This window comes from Coptis chinensis, chromosome 6 (genome assembly GCF_015680905.1).
Source record: "Coptis chinensis isolate HL-2020 chromosome 6, ASM1568090v1, whole genome shotgun sequence".
Taxonomy (NCBI): domain Eukaryota; kingdom Viridiplantae; phylum Streptophyta; class Magnoliopsida; order Ranunculales; family Ranunculaceae; genus Coptis; species Coptis chinensis.
In genome coordinates, this window is record NC_141461.1 from 82,770,497 (window position 1) to 82,792,833 (window position 22,337).

Genomic DNA, 22,337 nt, shown 5'->3' on the forward strand with positions numbered 1-22,337 from the left:
GATTTTACTATATTGTTGATACTTCAGTAGTAATTTTTCTTTTACCGGCTGAGTTGATAACATGAAATGATATACATGGCATGTCAAATGCAATATATGTTGATCTCAATTCTACACTGTTAATTCTCCTACTGTGCTCACTCAACATAATTGAAATTTATGTTGTATGAGACCACCAATAGGTAAATTGTGACATGGCAATCAAGAGTCAAGACCATAAATTTCCGTATGTATGACATTAGCTGTAGTGATCAGATCTGCAAACAGATCAAACAAAACTCAAATGGCCCCAAGTATTTCATGTTTTTCTCTAGAGACAATTTATACTGTGATGCAACACAGATATTCAGGTCTGCATTACGAACAATGTATACAAGAAATACCTAAAGAGAAAGTGCCGACTAGCAAAGTCGGTAAAACCTTTGGGTGATGATACCAGAGGCCTGGGGCTCGAACCCCGCCAGCATCAAAGAGTTACTGATCTCATTTAAAACAGGCTTGCCAATAAATAAAAAATACGTAAAGAGAACAATTTGTCGTCATCGTCATTCTAACCCTTGAAAACACCTATCTCTCTTTGACCTGACAGATTCTGCTGTCTGCTGGCCAAAATACAATGAACGAAAGAAAGGTCCTGCTAGCTGAAATTGGTATTGCTACAACAGCTTCAACGCACCTATGACATCATCTACCAAATCGGCAGGTCCTGCCAGTAGAAAACACACAAAAGATATAAATAGAAAGAATTGAAAACTGTTCCTCCTCATTAAGTTCTGCACAAACAAGTAGAAGAAAGAGTAATTAAGTGCTAAACAGAGACACCCAAATGCCATCTAGAAGAATATTTGACGAGTGCCAGACCAGAAGAAGGGAATTCAGGTAGCTCAACCCAAGTATCAAAAATGAAAAATTGCAATATTTATCAGGTGATTTACTAATAGAAGTACAGTTATCTTGGTTGGATAGAAATCTTATATGGCTTCAATAAATAAAATGCAAAAGGTGAGATAGTAAGAGGGATTCGACCGTTACTGGTGCTTGTTTTCATCTACTAATAGAGGAACACTAACACTAAAAAAGATGACAATGACTGTGTTGACGATAATGATGCCCAACTTAATCACAACAACTTCTCATAAGAGCTTCTAGCTCAATTGGTTAGGTACCCCTCTCCTCATGGGAGAGGTTGCAAGTTCAAATCCCACCAAGTGTTGGTTGGGATTTCTTTCTTGTGTAATTATGTGATGGGCCAAGTGAGCCTTCGGGTAGAGACAAGGTGCTGCTACAATGGGTGGACCGAGCAGCGAAAGCAAGTCTTCATGGACAAGGTGGAGGCGGTTGGGTCTAATCAAAATGGCGCATCGGCGAGAGTCTTCGGGGTTGGTGAGCCTTCGGGCTAAGTTCCCTTCGGGGTTGATGAGCCTTCGGGTAGGGTCCTTCGCCTTAACTCTCTAAATATTTATAAAAAACACAAAAAACTTCTCATAAGGAAAATAAATTCCCAGGGAGTGTTGTGTTATCCTGGGTTATTAACGTTGAGTACTCGCTACTCACTGCTTAGCCGACCTGACTAACAATTTAATCTCCGATCACAATCGGGCTCAAAAACTCCCCGAGTACTTGGCCGATTAGGCCCGATTAGCCGAGTAATTGTGTTCACTATTTCAACTATTTCAATGTTAAACATTAAACTCGACATTTCGCTAATTCGACCAACCCTCGATTTTGTAAAGTTCTATACTTTAATCATATTTATTTTAGTTGATTGAGTGTTTTAATTGTTTATTGATTGATTGGGTTCTTAATTGGCTTCATTATGTTGGTATTTCAAAGTTAAATATATTTAATAATTATTTGTAAAGAAATATAGTGTTATGAAAAATCGTCCGATTAATCCTGATTAATCCCCGACCGATTATTTACTTTCGCTCGCTCGCTCTTCTTCAAGAAAGTAGCGACCGAGTAGCGATTTAACTGCACAGGTGTTATCTGATTGAAAATCAAATCATTCAACTTGGGAGCATTTATAAAGTCCTTATAGCGGGTAACTCCTAACATAATTCCTAATTCTCCAAAAAAATTCACTGCATCAGCCATTCAGCCCCTTCCTATAAAAGATCCTGCAGGAAAGAGGATAGCCACTAGGCCGGCTACTAGATATAAAAGCACTAAAAATATATGGGAAAGCATCTTTTATAGGATAAAGAAATCCATATTGGCTTACAGGGCTTATCCCTACTCTTATGCTTGACTAGCCATTTTTCAAGTTTCACTTGCAAAAAAAGAAGGGACACGTGACGCTCAAATCATTGGCCGGGGGGAAAGGCTACACCTAAGACCGGGCAAGATGCCTAATATTTACAACGCTCTGGTAGTTAAAGGTTGAGACTACCAGTCAAGAAATTCATGTGACTTGTGAAGTACAGCAATTATTAGGAAATAATCGAGTTAGAGCTGTAGCTATGAGTGCTGCTGAGATGGTTTAATGAGAGGAATGGAAGTGGTTGACACGGGGAGCTCCTCTAAGTCTTCCAGTCGGCAGGGCTACTCTAGGGCTAATTTTCAACGTGCTTGGCAAACCTGTTGATGATTTAGGCCCTATAGATACTCGCACAACATCCCCCATTCATAGATCTGCGCCCGCCTTTATACAGTTAGATACCCAATTTTCTATTTTTGAAACAGGAATAAAAGTAGTAGATCTTTTAGCCCCTATCGCCGTGGAGGAAAAATCGGACTATTCGGCGGAGTGGGTGAGCGTACTTTCGTGAAGGAAATGATCTTTACAAAGGAAATGAAAGAATCGGAGTAAATTAATGAAAAAAACATTGCAGAATCAAAAGTGGCTCTAGTCTATGGTCAGATGAAGGAAAGTATCTGTAGATCATGTGATTCCTGCGCCTACGGGCCGTAAACGAAGACTTTAATGTACAAACTGTCGGTAAGAAATTCGAGGTTATCCAAAAGATTAAGGAAGAGATTGAACATAAAAACGACCCTGCCCCCGCCACAAAAAGTGCCTTAAATGAGATAAAGGATCATGAGGGGCAAATCCAAGATGGAAAGGGCGGGGGGCATAATAAGGAGACAAAAGCAGCTCTCGTCTGGCGTCCAGTGCTTACAACCGGCTGTTCTTAAAAGGCATTTCTCAAGCCGTTGAGAAGCTGTCGTTGAGCGATTGCATCACTTGTGAATTCAATCAGTTCAGATTGGCTGCTTCCTTGCTATTGATCACAAGATCGATATAGTCCCTGGTGCCAAACCCCCTGCACGTGCACCTTATCGGATGTTGCCCTTGGAACTGGCAGAACTTAGGAAGCAGTTGACAGACTTGCTGGATGCAGGCTTTATCCAGCCTTCCAAGGCACCATATGGGGCCCCTGTGCTGTTCCAGAAGAAGCAAGATGGCTCTTTGCGCATGTGTTATCGTGCACTGAACAAAGTGAGAGTGAAGAACAAGTATCCTGTCCCTTTGGTGGCAGATCTCTTCGACCGATTGTCCAAAGCCTCTTTCTTCACAAAGCTGGACCTTCATTCGGGCTATTGGAAAGTCAGAATTGCAGAAGGAGACGAGCCTAAAACCACTTACTTCTGTTACCAGATATGGCTTTACGAGTTCCTTGTCATGCTGATAAGAGGCCAGTCGATGAGGCTCTTGAACAAGTTCCCGGCGAAGTTAGCCCTATAAGCTAACCGCCTGCCATGTCTACCCCGAAGGTATCTTTGGTGCTGTTATTCCTAAAACTCTCTTCTTTCACTTTGTTTTCCACACTTCCCCTGCTTTGTCGTTTCAGAATTGAGAGGCACGAGATAGCCCCCAAAAAAAGGCTAAATCCACGAGAAGGCCTCTTTGACTAAAGAGAATCGCTCTTTTCCACCTCCCTAATGGTCTGAAAGCGGAGAGAGGAAGACCTCGATCGGGGAAAGCCCTTGCTATTTTCAAGTTCAAGGTTTGATCAAAGGATCAAGGTACGAGCCGACCAAGAAGCGAGGACTTACGACATGCTTTAGTAACAACCTGAAAGCGCTAAACTGGTCATAGTTGCGATGTAGAGGAGAACATTCTCTACCAGAACAATACCAGAGATAGAGGAAATGGCACTAATAGTAAGTAGTAAGCCAGCTTTCTACTAATAACAAGACAGGGAAGCGATCTCTTCATGTCGAAAGGAGGATGGCCTTCCGTTTTTCCTCGGGTCTCCGCTGGGAATACTACTATAAAGATTGATCAGCATTAGCCGGCCTTCTCTTGAATAAAAGCGACAACCTGGTAAGGGAAGGGCGATCGGCAAGTGTCGTTAGGACGCTTTAGCCTATTACAAGGAAGATCATCTCAATCATCAGACTGAGAGCAAGGGCGAGAACTTGAGAACATTCTTTCTCTTATGAATTCAGGGCCATTTTTCCAACATATCCAGTATATGCATCCACGGCCTCTGTCAATATCTATATGAACTGGTGGCTCTACTAGGAGCCGGCAAAAAGCGGATGGATCGGCCTATTGATAAACACCGATCAGGTCGTAACCATATTCTAAAGCTTTGGCGCGCTATTTACCCTAGCTGTGATCCTATACCCTTAGTCAAGTAGAAGCCTGCTCCGCTCTCGTTTTTGCAGCAGGCCAGACTTTCTTTGCTTTAGGACCGTTCAGTCCCCTTACCTAAGGGTACTCTATTGTTCTTTATCGTATATTGATATCTGGAGGTTTTCTTTGATTCTTGCATTTCTTATTCATAGCTTTAGGCTTATGATTGTATAGAGTTTGATTCGTATCTTTAGGCACTGGTATCTCTTCAGTTTTCTCTGTTTTAGATTCTGTTATTTCTTTCTGTAATTTGGTAGTTTAGCTGAGTGAGTAAGAGGAAGAAAAGTCTATCGATATTTACCCTATGTCAACAGCCATGACCTCAAGTACATCAGGATGCACAGAAAATGTGAGCTTTCTGGTTTCGGCGGAAGGAATGGCTTCTTTCTTGGCCGAACAATAACACGGTTACAGGCGCCAGTAAAGCTTGCCTGCTCTTTGGAGTTGATGAGCTAATTCCCGATCACTAGGGCACAATATTGAATTATAGGGATTAGTACCTGCTTCAATGAATCTTGTGAGGGGGTCTGCTCGAAGAGCATAAAGCCGAAAATGTGTACCGGGGCAGATCTTTCTTGGGATGAATAGCGTAATTTCTCAACATTGCCAGGTGAAGAGTCCACCTCTATTACGCGGAGAAGTTCAAAAAGATGTAAAGATTCGAGCTTCTGGTCATAAGAGTGCTCTCTGGAACAGCCAAGGACTGAAAGCAGGAAGAAGGCTGGGCTGACATTAGCTCTACAGAAGTACAGGCCTACCCTAATTATCATAGATAGGCGTGCCGAAAGCTTATAGGCTTCGATAGAGCGATTGGAATCTGTGACTCATCAGATGGAGGGCCAGCATATCAACAGAAAAGGACAAGCCCTGCCCTATTCTCTACTCTTAAGTTAAGTGTATCAACATGGATAAAGACATTCGCTAGAAGAGAAGGCATTCTAGCCAGCTGATCAGAACATGGCTAGGTTGTTCAGAGCCGGGCTTCTCATTCCTCCACTTCTCTCATCTCGCTTGTCCGAGAGTACTTCGGATGCTGTATTCGACTTGATTGATGCTTTTCATAGCGCAATTTATTTTGTACATTGTTATTTTCTATCTTTTTTTACACCTGGGACATTGGGTTGATCACTCTTATCAACAACTTCTGGTTCTGTGCGAGAAGGAATTTTGAAAGACTTAGCGCTATAGCTTTAGATAGCATGGATAGTTGCATTGGTCTTTTATTTCATAGTCATTTTTTACTATGGACGATACGTCTCCAGTTTTTTATTATTTAGTGGTATTTTGGTTGCTTTTGGAGAATGGATTCCTCGTCTGGAGGCTTTCCATTGCTTGACGTTAGGGGACCGACCCTTGCCTTGCTGCTGTAGAGCAAAAAACTCTTGTGTTCTGTGTGCAGCTTTAAGCGAAGTGAAACCTTTGGAAGATTCTTGGGTTTTGGATAATCTCCTCTTCCCTATTTCCCCCCCTTTCTTTTTGCCTTTCTCTACGGCAGGAGAATCCATTTCTTTTCTTGTATAAAGAGCAGGTTTAAGAATCCTCGGTTCCTGTTTTTGTTTTGTGGTACCGATACGGTAATAACTACTTTCACTTTCCATAACATACACGCACTTTGGTTCCTGGACGTGTAAAAGTACTCCTGACTGCTGAACGGCCTCTGTTTTCATTTCTCGGGTAACAGCTTCTGGATATGCTTCTGCTTTTACCTTTTGATTAGGAAAGCGGCTGTGTTCGAAATAGAATCTAATCTTATATGCACTCAAATAGAAATGAGATCGATCTCAATCAGCCTCCTTCTCCTTTCGATCTTAATCTTCCGCCTGCGGAGACCTAAACTGATCGGAATCCAGAACCTGAGGTTCAGCAAGTCCCTTCTGGTGGGGGTCAGATCATCGCGGAAGCACCTGATCCAGATCTGCTTAAGCCTCTTGATGAACAAAAATCCCACTTGGAGGAACTTCTTAAGCCTATCATTCAACGAGAGGCAAAGAAAAAAAAAACTTTTAAGTATTGCGGCTGACGATCATTGTTTCCAGAAGATCTCTTGGGGGTTGAACATAATGAAATTTTCCGTGTCCTCGGCTTCTCTGCTCATTTGAACAGGCTAGTTGGTTGTCTTAACCATTTAACCTAAGACCAATCTATGTATAGAAAAGAAACCAAGTGAACGAACAAGACTTTAGCCAAGTTTGTAGAATCCACGAGACTAATCATTTCGGCGAGTAAGCAGATATAAATAATCTCAAGAAAGCAACTCAACAGGAGAAACTAGATCCGCGGGTGTAGGCACTGGAACTGTAGTAGGTGATAGAGCAGGTGTAGCAACCCCGCGAAGCTACAAGAGCGAGCCTCATAGCTTAGCTGCTGGTACAACATAAGCAAAGGCTTCAAAGTCAGTTGGCTCGGCATCATCCATCACAATCGAATATTTGGAATCGGAAGCGACCTCTTCTGGTCTGGCCACTCCACTAGCTTCTATAGTTGTCACTAGCCTCTCGTCTGCTCTCATAACCAGCTTGATCAGAAACACGCCTGCTAGACATCCCGTCTCTTAACCGCTCCGTGGGTGACATAGGAGTGATTGAAGCGATTGGGACAAGAGAGAGCAGAGTTATTTTGCCTGCTAACTTTTGCAATACTGTAATATTTCACTTTAGGAAAGCATAGATTAGGGAAGTCTGGTTTTGCGAGCTGTATTTGCCTCTCTCTGCTTTTGCCTCTCTAAAGCCTACAAAGCAGCAAGCACAGTAGCTGGCTCAGCAGAACGGGGAGGAGACCAGGACTCGCGAGGCGAATCTCTTCAGCTATAAGCTCTGAAAGTGCAACATCTAGAGTAGGCAGAGGAGATTTGTGCGGGCTTAAGCGAGCTTCAAGTAGGACTGGAAGCTTATCACATTCCCGCTTCAAGTAGGACTGTCATAAAAGGGAAAAGCAATAGCAGACTGAAGAAGAAGGCCGGGCTAAGGCATCCTGCTAACAACGGATGCTGACTACACGGGTGGAGCTAGCAAAGCTTGGCCAACCAACTTCCTAGCTCGATCTTCTACATTCAAGTAGGGACGTATTCATTTAGCAGCAAACTACTCCAGCCGGAATCGGACAGCTCACACCACTGACTTTTAGGCCTGTTTTCAGCGGGAAGAGCTGAAGGGAATACACTTGACGGAAAGCGCTAATAGGTCTCTGGAACCTACAGCTACTGTTTTCACTTTCCTATTTGAAGCGATCTCTTCTCATGAATTCCCCTTTGAGACCTTAAGCGAGGAAGGAAAGAGGAGTGGCCGAGGGATGGAATAGAGTGCGCAGTCGGTTTAGAAGATAGCTTTGAATGACCAGGCTAGCTTAGCTGGCTAGTGGAGATGCTCTTACCTTTCCTAAACCGGCTGTTTCGGAATAAGGATATTTTGAACCGAAAGATAGGACATAGAATAGAAGATCACCAAGATCTTTCATGGCGAAGTGCGTACCCAGTCGCTGAATGAAAGAAAGGAGACGAGAGGAGGGAGACTGTGAGCTATATATGTGGTGGGTGGGCAACCAACGGTTTCGAGTGGTTACGTGAGGTGAGGCGATGGAATCCTTTATCATGTATGTTTGCCTATCTGACATGACTAACGTTGGTTTTTCTTTCTCAAATAGGGCCACTGGATGCGTTTGGGGATAGGAGGAGATTGACCTCTAGGGGGTTCACATGACATGATCTGGAACGGGTGACTCCACTCCCAAGCTGAGATTAAAGACTAAGCTAAGAGACACTTCCAGGATCTGTTAACAGAGGAAGGCAACACTAGCAGGCAGGCACAGGACTCTATCTTGATGAATGTGAACTCCAAACTCCACTAGCCCTAATCTTAGTAGTAGGATAAGCGGCATATGATTTTTTTGAAAAACCACATAATAATAGGAAAAGGCCTTCAGCTCCGGGTTCCCAATCTTTTTTCAAGAATTCTGGCGACTGATCGAGGCCGATCTGCTAACTCACGTGGAGAATATCAGGAAAACTGGTCAGATGATGGGCCAATAGTACTTTCCTCACTTGAATTCCAAAAGAGGTAAGTCCCAACCGACTATCTAGATTCAGGCCAATTTATTTTGTAATAAACAAATCTCAGCCAAAAGGATTGAAAATAGAATCAAGAGAATCATGGACAGGCAAAGCTTGGTATGGGGCTCGCAGGAACAGGCCGCGTTCATTCAGGAGACAAATCTTCGCTCCAGCTTAAAGAATCTGTCCACTCAGCCATCTCTCCCAATTGAAAAAGGAGACAGAGAGACTGGTTCAACTTGACATGGCAAACGCCTATGATCGTTTGAACCACGCGTTCTTATTCATAACTCTCCTCAAATTTAGCTTCTCCCGAGAAATGGTAAACTGGATCAAAACATGTATCAATGGGCCTTGGATTGCCCCATCAACGGCACTTATCGACTCTAAGGCAGATTTCTTCAAAGGCGAAGTCGTGGACTCAGGCAAGGATGCCCCTTTACAACATAGGCCCCCTACTTGTTCATTCTTATCGCAGATTATATCAGAAAGTATCTGAACCAGGGTATAAGCCTAGGCCAATCAAGAGGTGTGAAACTCGCCCCAAATGTTCAAGCAATTAACCACGGCCGCTGAATAGAAAACTGTGCGGATAACATAATTCTCATGGAGGAAGAGAAACTGGGAGGGCTAGGTTCTTTAGGCTATAAACCTTTTTCTGTAAAGCGGTCAAAATCAATAAGAAAGAGCAAGGCAAGGTTTTATCCCGCAACTCAGAGGAAACTATAAGGTTCGGCAAGCTCATTTTTTACTCTAAGGAACCGATCCAGCACCTTGGAATCCCCATCCAAACTAAAGAGCTCAAGAAAAAAGATTGGGTGGAATAAGATTCGAAGAAAGATTCACTTATTGTTAAGATTAGATATGCCAACAGATAGATGGTTGTCCTTTGTAGAAAGGGTCAAGCTAATAAAATCGACTAAAACATGCCAGTGAGCTTCCCTGCTAGCGATTCCCAAAGGCCAGAAGAATGAAATAAGATGATCAGGAAATGACTCAGGGTGGGAAGTCAGGGCCACGTTTGGAACCCTGGTGAAATGGGAAGAAGTCATTCAACCGAGAGATGCAGGAGGTCTGCATATCAGGAATGGTTTCAGGGCAAGTCAAGCGCTTGCGGCCAAGCAGTACTGGATACTAATTACGGTACAGAAGGGTCTTTGGAAGGAAATTCTACTCAGCAAATATTGCCCTTCGATGAATCAGAAAGACATTGCAAATGGAGCTGGTCTCCGATTTGGAAGAATAGAGCCAGAAGCAGAAATGGATTACCGGGGCGGGGACGAATTCATGAAATTGCAAACCGCCTCGGAAGAGAACAGCATGACTGGCAGAGCAACTAACAGAAGTGGAAGAGAAGAATATCTTAACGCTAGCAGAGTTCAGAACAAATGAAGCAAAATAAAAAACTTCAGCAGAGTTACTGCTCCCGATTCATCTTGACCCCAACCCTTTTACAGTTCCAGAAGATGCAGAGATCTTGGCGAGGCTCTTTACTTTACAGGGAGCGATCCGGAGGAAAAGGAATAAGAAAGAGGAGGAACGAACACCTACCCGGAAAACAAGATCATTGGCAATGATGGTTGGTGTTATCATTATAAGCCTAGCATTGGCGGAGTCAGTAACAGATAAGGGAATCTTATTTTGATTCTCACGAGTGCTTACACGAGCACCATGTAACCTCCATGGCTACATAGCATTTTCCTACTAAGTTAGCAGTTTCCTGCTGGATTGAATTCTCCTATTCTCTTGTATGTCGATTTAGCAAACCAATGAATGCCTTAAGCCACTCAGAAACTCGTTTTTCGGATTATTCTAGTTGTTTGTTAAGATATCATCTACTCGGTTCACCATATCTTCTAATTCTTTAACGAAAGATTATAACACTCAAGCAGTCGCCCCTTACTCTATTCCTTCCTAAGGTCAGGAACAGCGGCCTTCAAGTCGTTAGAGGATCCTTAAAACGCAATAGTTTGAACTGGGATTCCACACCATCTGATCGTAGACCACCCTCAGCACCGCTTATTAACAATAAATAACAATAAAACAAACAAGGGCAGCCTGGGCGGCTTGAGCCAAGACTAAGTGCACCAAGCATTGCCATTGAGCCAGTTGTTGGGGAGTATCCCGGGGAACTACTCTAATAAAGAAAGTCATTTCTCTCTTTGGCCGGGGATACCCAATTAGGGGAGAGCGAGCTTCCTGAACCCCCAACTTCCATTGATTCAACTTAAATGGATGATTCAACCGCTACTTCAACAACATCAATCGATGAAGCTGATACAGAACTTCAATCTCGCACATTGAAGGGGAGGCACCGGCCTGATATCGCCCATTTATCGATGTTTATACGAGCTTCGAAGCCCATTCAAGCGATTGAAGCGGGTACTAAATCGGTCTACGAGACTCAGTCCTGAACTCCAGAAGCCAGAGCAGAGTAGACGCTTTGTTTTGGTGAGTATCAGTATCCCGCTTTTTTATTCACGATTTTTTCTTTATTACTTATTACTTAATTCTTTTTTTGCTTATTGATTATTGCGTCGAGCAAAAGCCTTTAAACAAACCAGGCAAGGAGGGACTTCCGGGGAAGGTAAGGGCACATAGAAGAAGATTTTCTTACTGAATTGATTCCCACTTTTGAGCAATTTCCTTTGAGGGATATTACTTCGAAGGTAAGTCCAAACAAAGGATACAAAGCTAACCTGCTACGATCGCCAGAACGAATAATAGGTGTGGGGGACGCTCTGCGGAAGAGTGGTCGATTGAGGGGATTTAGTTTTGCCGAAGCGGTTTCCTTATCCTATCTGAAGGATAACCGTTTTGTCTTACTTACTTGCTTACTTGCTTACTAGTGGGGTTAGGTACTTGGTGGGCTCAGTTCATCGATTCCTGTGGATTCTGTTTCAGTAAAAGATTCTATTCATGAGGGTGAGGAGTAGCGGCCTTCTTTCAATAGTAGTTCTCTCTCCCCTTCATCTGATCCGATCTCTTGGTTGGTCCTTCCATGAGGAAAAGGCTCGCAATGGCTTGATTCTTTTAGTGAAAACGTGAGCCGAGGCTCTGCTCTCTTCTGGGTCTAGGTATGTGATAAAGGTGCTCAAAAGGGCATTTTAGTATAGTAACATCTGCCCCTCCTCTAATGAGAGTCTTTCTTTCCTAGCCAGTGCCAGTCTCCTCAAGGCTTGGAGTTCAAGGCGGAAGAAGCGCTGTGCTAGTGAATCGAGAAGTCTTTCACAGTATTATTGAGGTGAACTTTCAGCAATAGCCGAGTTCACCGAAGGAGCAGAAGAGGGGAGAGGAGGCGAGCGGAGTGAGTGTAGTTGCTCTTTTGTCTCTATCTGTCGGTCCAAAACGAGCGTATCGGTCCATTCCGTATTCCCGTTCTCTTATAAATATAAAGAATGGGTCCTTCCTGGCCTCGTTGTCTCTATCGATCTCACAAGTCTCTCTGGTAATGAATCCCTTGACTTTCTTCCTCTCCTCCTCCCCCAGTCTGGTCCCCTTCTTTGTATCGGTGCTTGTTGCGGAGCTGAGGTCAAAAGGAGCTTTGGGAAAGTCCCCAACTGGTCTTGACCGACCAACTGCCGAAATGCCCTTGCTTGGGTCAGTACTTATATAAATAGTAAGTCTTTTTAAAAGCTTTTCTGAGGCCACCTTTCTTAGTAAAGGCTTTTGTTTGTGATCTGCGATGGGTCTAGCTCTCCAAACGTTCTCAAATCGGCCTCTTTGTTGTTGTTGCGGGCGTACGGTACTACGGCCTTTATTATTCCACTTTCTCAAAATGTAGAGCAGCGAATCGAGACTCTCTCGCTATGTCCCCATTCCTTTCTTCGATTCTATGGCCGATCTTGTTTAATCCAAAGCTGCTGCAAGCGATCTCATAGGTGGATCACGGGGAATAACTCGAGATAGGAAAGCATCAAGCAAGAAAAGGCTTTTACTCAATAAGGCCGGTTCTCCTAAGCAATTAAAGGGCTACGGCTTTCGCGGGCAATCAAGGCTTTAATCGCTTCAAGCTTTTCCTTCTTCTTTGAATCTCGAAAGAGGAAGAGGCCTGGGTCGAGCTCTTAGCTGCTCCTCTTTTGGGATCGCCATTTGGCTCACTCTCATGGATAGACCTTCGGTCAACTACATGACGAAGTCAACTTAATCAAAAAAAAGAGCAGGACTTCTTTCTCACCCTCACCGACCTGCCTCATTTCGGCATAGCTGTACACAAACTGAACATTAAGTAAGGGGTTTACCGTCAAACAAAAGGTTGAAAAACCCTTCACGCGTGCAAAGCAAGCAGCCAATGCGAGAAGGGGGCTAGAGCAGTACTCGGGGGGGAGAATCAGAGCTGCCTAATAGCTATGGCTTGGGCTACTATTGAATCACTCTTAACTAATTGTATAAAGAAGTGGCTATCTCCTTGTCCGTGGAACACACAAAGCATTGAAAGAAGAACACAACGGGAGGGAGTGATCCACAAGAGGAGCGAAGCCGCTTTACCGAGTTTACGAGGTGAAGGAGCGAGAACTTCTACTTGATGAAACACCCAGACTGCCGAGGAGAAGGGAAAGAGACTGATGCTACTACCGATGGCAGGGAATGAGACTACTACTAGCGAGACCAAGCCAAGGTTGAAAGAGAAAGATCACAGGCATGTGGTGATCCATACCGAGATAAAGCAAGGCACTTCCCAAGCTTGAAGTGGGAATTGAGAGGCACGAGATAGCCCTCAAAAAAGGCGAAATCTTGTTCAACCGTAGCGTAGGCGAAATCTGGCAGCCCGCCCAGAGTTTGACCTTCTCCGGTCCTGATCGTCTTCCTTCCAGTGTTGTTGCCTGCTGGGGGAAGGAAGGAAAGTGTCACGAATGATAACAACTGTGGGCCAGTCAATTGTGGTTTAGGTTGATTCTACATATGCGGATGTGGACTATTTGTCACCCCGCCTGTAACGAGGAAGACTCGCTTTCTGACACCAGGTGCCATGCCCGCCCCCCAATACCATGGTACTTCACAAACAAGTAGTAATTCGTATTGCATGCAACATCCTCTTAGGCCTCAGTTTCATATTGCCTGTGCTACTCGCCCATAAAGAGGGATTCTATGCTTTGTTTATCCCAGGTGGTTAGAGCACTTTACCAATGCCGTATTAATAACGCCATTCATTTCATTGATCAGAGGGACAAGTTGCCTTCCCCAGCTGCATACTTATAACCCTACCCTCCCTTACTATGAAAAGAGTTCGATCACCCGCCTTTCAAAACCCCATCCCCATAGGCCTCGCACGCAAGTGAGCTCCTCTATGTCGTCTCGACTCTTATCACTGTCTTCGCCAGGAGAGTCAGAACTGAGAACGGTCTTCTACATCGAATCATCCTGAACTGACTCGCTTTCTAGGCAAAAAAAAAGGTAACAGGGGAACAATGAGTGGCGTAAGAGCGCACTTGAATGCTATTCGAGCTGAACTAAGAACGTCTATTGTGGAAAGGTTGGGTACGGTGGAAACCCGTTATTCTCATGATGCCACTATCGCTTTAGGTAACAAGTATACCCCTTTTTTCCGGGAACCCTAAGAGCTTGTTGCTTCCTACCGATATCTGTCCTTTGCGACACTCTTTTCCCCCATTTCGACTAAGGCTATAGCTAGCATTGAGCTTCGTCTACGCTTTCCTTCCTTATAAGATATTTGCTCACTCACGTCTACCTTACCAAACCAGGCACCTCTGACCACCATAGCGCCCACCAACAGGTATTTCCACTGTCTCCCAGCAGATCAAACAAAGAGAAAGAAAGAGAGACTCTCCGAGGGACATTCATTCAAGTTTATACCTTTCTATTGGTAATCCAGCATCGTGCCCGACCCGCAGCTTCCGAGTCATTTACACGTTTATAAGCTCTGAAGGGAGTGCTGCACCCATTGTACTACCTGACGCCCACACATTAGGGCTTGGGTTAAGTGTCACGAGCAAGAAGTGAGCCATATCATAAAGTGATAAGTTATAACACGATGCCTTAGACTATATGTCTTCTTTATGACTCGCGACGAACTTCAAGCCCTTCCTTAATGGGCGAGAAAGGAAAGCTGCTAGCTTGGAGCCAGCCAGAAAGACAGCCAGAAGTTCCGTAACTCCGCTCTTCGATCCTTCGCTATCGCAAGAATATAGCGACCGAAGAGCTCTCGCTCAGCTGCTTCACAGATACGAAAGCCGTATTGCCCAAAGGGCAGCGGCAGCAGTGTGGTTCCAGGTGCCATCGCTAGATTGAGATCTGCAGGGTGGCGGACTTCGACGTACTGACTTACTGTAGGGGTGGTAGGCTTAGTAGGGCTCGAACCTACAATATCACCGTTATGAGCGCATGCGTTTCAACCAATTAAACTATAAGCCCCTACGGATCTCTACATGCAATTCGCTCACTTCGGGAAGAGCGGACGGAAAGAGGAGGCCTTTGCTCTATCTGCTTCTTCCTCTTCCCAGGAATGAACAATAGGATAAACAAGAAATCAAACAAACAAAATTCTTTCTTTTTTTTAGATATATGATTATATAGAATATTTAAAGTTAAGCAAGCGGCCCTTTCGCGACTCAAACTGCCGGTACGCTTTCCGGCTCGCAACGACTCAAACGGGCGGGGGCTCTCTATTTGCTTGCAATGCCGGCTGTTCGCCTTTAGTTAGAAGTATAAGTAGAGGGCGCGCCCCCCCACACTGAATAAATAGTAAAATAAAGTACATAAGGAGTTAAAAAGAAAAACTGGGTTACGGGAACCGAAGGTTAGGCCGACTACTATAGCTACACCTATAACAGTTTATTCCTACCCCCTTTTTCTTCCCCTTTCTGTCAATGTTGCCAATTCCAATAAGACTAATGTACCCTCGTGCATACAGTTGCCCAACTACTTTCTTCCTCCGACTTCTTTAGCCACTGTAGGCTTCCCTACTTCCGCATCTGTCGTATTCGGGAGAGCTTGCTTCGTGGCGGAGCATTTAGCAATGCCAGCCTGGTGAGGGCTGGCTGTCTGGGGACAGGTTAAGGCAAGGCCTGCCGGGCTTGCTTCTCATGAGATTGGGTGAGGGAATCGGAAAGGGGCTCAACAACCAGGCTATAGGGCTTTTGGGCACACGGAAAAGGGGAAGTGGATGGAGGGTGCTTCTCAGCTAGAGTTGGGGGTGGGGTCGCTATAGTAGCTAGGGTGAGTCTGCCTACATGGCTGGACGCCCGGCTCTAGACAAAGCTGCGGGGGTTACCACCACTCTCCCGATTCGAACGACGACCGATGGCCATGAATGTTGAAAACAAAGCGTTTTAGTACGGCACCGAATCCTCGTCTGGATAATCGGTGGGTGGCTATTCTCGCAGACGGAAAGACTCAACGACGAGTAGACTTCTTGCAGCTCAGCTCGTCTGACTACGAGCCTAATCTATGGTAGAGCTGGGCTTTTTTCGTTTCTATAGACTCCTAACGCTATTTGCCTCTTCACTCTTCCCTTAACTATCGGACTCTACTTGCTTGCAAGCCCCTTACTGACACAACCCCCTTATACTGACCTGACGACTGGCCTACAGAACTCAAAGTTTATTGCGCAGGGTGGGGCAACGGCTCCAGAGTCACCACAGGCCAGTTTGTTTGGCATAACAGGACCTAGTCTATAACTGAAAAGATTCTCCCCGTCATACCTATGGTTTCTTTCCAGCCCCACCTACCTCTCTTTCCCATCCTACCCGAGAAGGGTAAGTGACCCTTACCATCCGTTTATGCTGATCCCACTTCCTTCCGGGGAGGCCGTTGATCTTATATCTTTCTTCAACCGATACATCTTTAGGCGTTCTCTTGGCACAGGAGGATAACGAGGGGCATGAACGTCCCATAAATTACCTTAGTAGGATTATGTTGCCGACAGAACAACGATATTCAAAGGTTGAGAAGGTGTGTTTGCGACTCAGAAATTGATACATTATATGTTTGTTGGGGAATACGATTCATCTGCTGACGAAGGCCGATCCGTTGAAGTCTCTCTTATCACAGCCATAGTTATCTGGGAGAACCGCTCGATGGCTTCTTAAACTGTCGGAGTTTGAGATTGTATGTCTACCCCAACGAGCTATTAAGGGGCAAGCCATTGCTGATTGGTTAGCAGACAACCCCGTCGATGATCCTGTTGTTATCTCTGATGACCTTCCTGATGAAGAAGTTTTTTCTGCCCAACATCATAGATCTTGGACATTTTTCGATGGAGCTTCCGCTGCTGGTGGCGGCGGAATTGGTTTCGTTTTTATTTCTCCTGAGGGAGTAGGGACCAACAAACAATAAGACAGTCGGGGATGGCTAGGGTAGGCCAGAGGCCCCTCTTCTTAGGGAAAGAATGGGGTGGGAGACAGATAAAAGAGTTGTAGGCTTTGCCATAGCATTATTCGTCTTCGAAGCTGTCTTATTCTAGCCATGGCATTAATCGAGGGCTTTCCATCCGCACAGTAAAGCGTGTGCATTTAGAAAGGTTTACTTCTGTAGGCACCCAGTTCGGCTATGTATGTCCAAGCACACAAGCAACGAAGTCGGGTGGTGGTCTGTAGGTCGGTCTTATAGGATATCTGGCAATCCAACAACAACGGCAGATAATTGGAACATGAAAATGACATTGGCGCATTAGCGGCCGGTAACCATTTGGTGAGCTGATTGAAATCCTGTACCATTATCATCCTTTATTCCGACCAAGCGAAGGAGGAAGCAGCACTGTCGGAAGATCGAGCGAGTCTCGTCTCCCAAGCTTTGAGTTAGTAGCTATAGGCTGTTCCTAGTAGCTAGGTATCTAGGTAGTTCCCAGTAGCTAGTAGCTCTCTTCTTGGATGGCTGTCTTAATGCAACCGATATCATCAGGTGCACTTATCCGCTCTTTTATCCGCTGTTAGGTTGTAGCTCTCTTCTTTCCTTTGGTAGTGGATCTTGCTGTTAGGCGAAGAGCGGAGTGGAGCAAGGGCGTGATATTAGTTACCCTGCGCTATTCCTAAATAAGGCTACGGAACGTAGTGAGCGCTTCCCAATTGTGGGAGCGGGAAGGTAGCTCTTTCCATGCTAGTGAACTAAGTGCTGTTCTTAAGTCCCTTCTAATCTTCTTTTTTCGCTAGTTGCTAAAGGTTATAACACGATAAGACAGGTTAGAATTAGATGGGCTGCTGCTAGGCCAAGAGCGTAGGAGCCGGTTTTAATTAGCTTTCTCTTTCCTGTAGTGTTTAAACCTCTTGTTTAGTGCAGTTGTATGTGTGAAGGCTAGGTTCTTGAATGGTTTACCTGAGGTTTTTATTACTGTAGCTAGGGGGATGTAGGAGCGGAGCGAATCTCCCGCTTTAAGGAATTTTTTTTCTTATAGACGTTATTAACGAACTCTAAAAAGAAGAATACCTGAAGGAGAGTGCAGCTCTGATCGTAGACCACCCTCCTAGCTAGAGGGAGGAGCCTAAGGTCGTTTCCTGTAGTTCTCTCTTTCCTGGCTTTATAGTAGCTAAAGTTTCCTTACTCTTCTGTTAGTAGGATAAGGCCTCCCAGCTTCTTGTTTTCAGTTGGCTTAACTTGCCTTTATTTTATAGGCTATCCAATTGAAGTCTTAAAACGAGAGTTAGAAGGCTTAGACTCCAGGATCTAATCTCTGCTTGTTGTTGAAGGACTTCTTCCCTGATTGATTCCTCAACCTAGGATAGATCACCAGCGTCAACCTATTATGCATTGCAGCTTATCCGCCGCAGCTCTTAGGTCTTGGTAGCTAGTGGGAATGTAGGATAGCTCAAGTAAGTAATAGACTGACACCAGTGCCTCTGATAAGAGAAAATAGGTCCACATGATCAACCGAAAAGGCTTTCTATGGCCATTCTCTGCCTGAGCAAATGATGCTTTCAGGAAGGACGAATGCAAGGTTTTTTTTTTCCCTACCTATACTATCCCCTATCAAGGAAGGACATGAACAAGATGGGATAAGCGCATCGGAGAAGGAATAGGTTGCAGCTTTTGTTGGTCCTACCTAGTAGCTAGATGCTTTAGTAGCTAGCTGGTTTGGGAAGGAAAGACAGGTAAGAATGGTATTATATCCCTCATTTCTTGTTTTTCCTCTTGCTAGGTGATGGGAGTTTGACCTCTAGGAAGAAGACTTTCTCCCTTAATGAGCTGGTACTAGATTCTGGCTCTGAGGCGGAATTGGCATCGTGCTGCCAGAGGAAAGCGAATGTACGAGAGTAGCTTCCAACCCCTGCTTAGAAATAGAAAGCGAAAGGAAGAGAAATAGAGGAAGAAAATGAGATGAAAGTACGGAAATACGGACATGAGCCCGCACAAACAAGCTTTCAGGCCTAAAGAGATAGGCCCACCCTTTTTCTAGAACTGTTCGGAAGAACAGATAGGAGAAAGCCGATCAACAGGCTACACCACTTCTCGAGATCTCGCTTAGTCTTTGTTTGAATAGAGCCGCCAGATTAAGCTGTGCCGGAATGATCTTGCCGTGCCGCTATTACCCTACACGAAGAGAGTAGATGTGAAAACCGAAAGAAAGGTAATGGGATACTCCATCGCTACAGATTACCGACGCCTGCCAAAGGACGAATGGACTGAAGCTCCACCCCTACTTACCTCAGAAACGTCTGAATGAAGCCTCTACGCCAGCTTAGCTGCCGGGCCTTGATTGCCGACAAAAGATCCAGAGACTAGGGAGAAAGCTACGGGAATGGAATGAAATATCAGACGGAATAGGCATCCATTAGCTCTGTCCCTTCGCAATCTCGATCCTCGCAATGCTCTGCAACCCGAGGGTGACGAACTAGATATGGTAGATCCCTAGCTAAGGGGGACTTCCTCTTATCACGACTAATTGCACTACTAAGCCGAAAGGAGATATCCGATTGGAGAGTCAATGTGGGACCTTAAGGTAAGGTGAGAATAAGCTCTTCATCTGATCTTGCTAGGCTAGAAATTGAATAATCGATTAAAGTTAAAGAAAGTAGCTCGGATGAAAGCTCTCCCACCTTCGTAATGTAGTAGCTATCCTTCCTAGTATTTTCCTTGTCGAGCGGAGGAAGCGGCAAAGAATTGCGTTAAAGCCTCTCTTCCTATGATTATGGAACTCAAGTCTGAAAGAGTTTTGCCCCTAGTTTACTACTAGCAGGCTTGACTTGCCCTATCACTGAAAGGCCCTGATGGTCACTCGTCACTATCCCCTCGCTCCTGAACCCAGTTTTTTTCGCCCTTTGTCGTTGGGGCATCTTCCTCAGTCTCGTTAACCGATTCACTTTCACTCACCGTCTCGTTACCACGCTAGCTTGAATAGCCAGGCATTTACCTTGGAATGGCGGACTGAACACCAAACCTTCAAACCATTACAAAGGGGCTCCCCTGTTTGCTTTCGCTTAGCTTTATCTTATAAGCCTTGCTAGGAGAATTCATAAAACCTTGCTTATCCTTCTGATGAGCAAGCTTTCCTCTAACTAAGTTAGACTGCCTCTTACGAGCAGGTAACCCACCTTCTAAACCATGCCCCACTAGACTTTCTTCTGAGCCAGCTTAACCCTTTAGTGGTTACCCTTTAGTTACTTCTAAAAAATCCTAACCCCATGGATCTATTCTATTAGCGGTTATAGTAACAGTAAGGATGGAATAAGTAGAAACATTACTCTTTCAGTTGTTGATTAAAGTGAGCCTGAACGCACTTCATAAGTCTTGGTTGCCTGTTGCTGTTTCAGCCTATTCCCCATAAGAGAACCATATCCCGAGCCTTGCTTATACAGTTTAATTACCCCCGACCTAGATACAAGCGCGTTGAGCTTTTCCTGGGAGTATGGCATGGGCAATCTTGTGAAATCGCCTGATTTGAGTCTTGATGTCCATCCATCCCCCACAGTGGATTTTTTTTCCCTTTATAGCTTGTGATTGAGTTTGGCATTTGATTAATGAAGTGATTGGGCATTTCACTAGCACCTTCACCCAAGAGACCCCCGCCGGGGATGATTTCACCGAGGATTCTGGCCTCCTTGAATTGAATTGCTCAGGAACGGCTACGAAATCGCACACTCGAGTCTTCAGTCCTATGGCATCAGCTTGGTGAGTCTCCCTTTTGATACTCACCCGCCTAGAATAGAATGACATTTCACCATAATCTTTGGGCAGGAGGCTTCGGTCATACTACGACTCGGGCACTCACTCTCTCTCCTGAGCTTGAAAGAGAGACCTAGGTGTCAAAGGCACTCCAACTTGCTTAATATAACAAAACAAGTGAAAAAGGGAATCCAGTGCGTGACTTCCATTTAGATTAGTAGGGGTGAGTTCACTCGGGTCTGGCACTTTCAGGTGGGCTAAAAAAGAGCCCCAAAGGAAGCGAAATAGGAAGAAAGGTTACGTGAAACTTAAGCTCCGCTTAAGGCTAATCAAATTCTTGTTCATAAGCACTTACTTACCAAGGACGTTAATATATCTTCAAAACCACATGAGATAGGCACATACATCTTTTGCCATCAGTTATAAACGATGGAGCGGGAATATGACTGAAAGATGGTATAGGTCCACAATGGAAAGACTAAATCCAAGTAAGCTTTGTTAGGGGAACTTCCCTTATAGCCTTTCCTTTCCCCGTGGAAGTACGATTTTCTTTGGTGAAAGGATAGCAGTCAAGCCACAAGAGAAGAGATCATTAACATCGACGCTTCCAAGATACAACCTAAAAGAGTAGGGAGTTCGGTCAGAGACTAGAAAAGTACGAAATCCTCCTTACTTTCCAGTCTTTTTCTGAAGTTCCTGATAGATTACTGTCAAATAGCTTCTTCTGCCGCTTCATTGTAAGATCGGCATACGAAGGTGTCAGCACTAAGAAAGCAAATCGGACAATAACAATAGATCAGTACTAAGTTAGAAGCAAACTAAGCATCAGGCCCTAAGCCAACAAAATGGGATAGTACCGTAAGTGTCATCACTGAATCGGGTACATCTGGCTTGGTGGAAACTAGGTCCGCGTGTAAAATCTTCCCGCTTCCCAGTATTTACTATATCCAGATGACTTACTTTACTTCAAGAGCAGGTCTTAAAGAGCCTCGAGGAAAAGTGTCTGATTGCTTATCAGTGCCATTGTCCGTTTCCAAGGCATGAGACTGAAAGTGTAACAATCGACGGCGGGTTGGTAGGACCAAGAAAGGATGGGACGACTTGGCAGAGAGGTGATCTCGTTACATAGGATCATAACATAATAAGTGGGTCAATTCGAAGTCTAGGATTCCGGTAATATCATAATCCTTCCTTTTTTCGGGACATCATGGATGGTAGTGCGCTTAAAGGCATAAATAGAAAAATCTTTGAATGGGATCCATCCAGTAAGGGCACCACATGGTGGAAGGCGAGCGGACTTGAGCACTCACTGTCCATTAGCGATCAGATGGGAGTGAGGTCGGCTAATGAGGCTAATTAATGAATGGCTTACTTCTGGTATGGTAATAGTAACCACTGACTGGTATGTAATAGAAAAGATGTTTTCTTTTCACTGGCTAGATACCAGGAATCGACGGCTTTATAGGAGGTTCGATCAATAGCATGCTTGATACGATACAACAGCTAGTGCAGTCTCTGGGGGATTGCACATATTAGGGTTCCAAACCTGCTTTGTTTAGAGAGATCGATCGACTTATAAGGCGGAGCCAGAAACAGTGGAGGTTGTTGGCGAAGAAGCTCCGGGCTTTGTGAAGACCTACTTCTAAGGAGCCT

The 22,337-nt window shown here is 44.7% G+C and overlaps 1 protein-coding gene across 1 annotated transcript in view; it reads right to left on the minus strand.

Moving 5' to 3' along the window:
• Positions 1 to 208: 208 nt before the first annotated feature.
• LOC147494863 (uncharacterized) overlaps positions 209 to 22,337 on the minus strand; it is a 37,188-nt gene continuing 15,059 nt past the window's right edge. Inside the window, exon 6 of the mRNA XM_086568268.1 lies at positions 209 to 706. Coding sequence (XP_086424394.1) covers positions 657 to 706 — 50 coding nt within the window. The 3' untranslated portion in view covers positions 209 to 656. The remainder of the gene's footprint in view (positions 707 to 22,337) is intronic.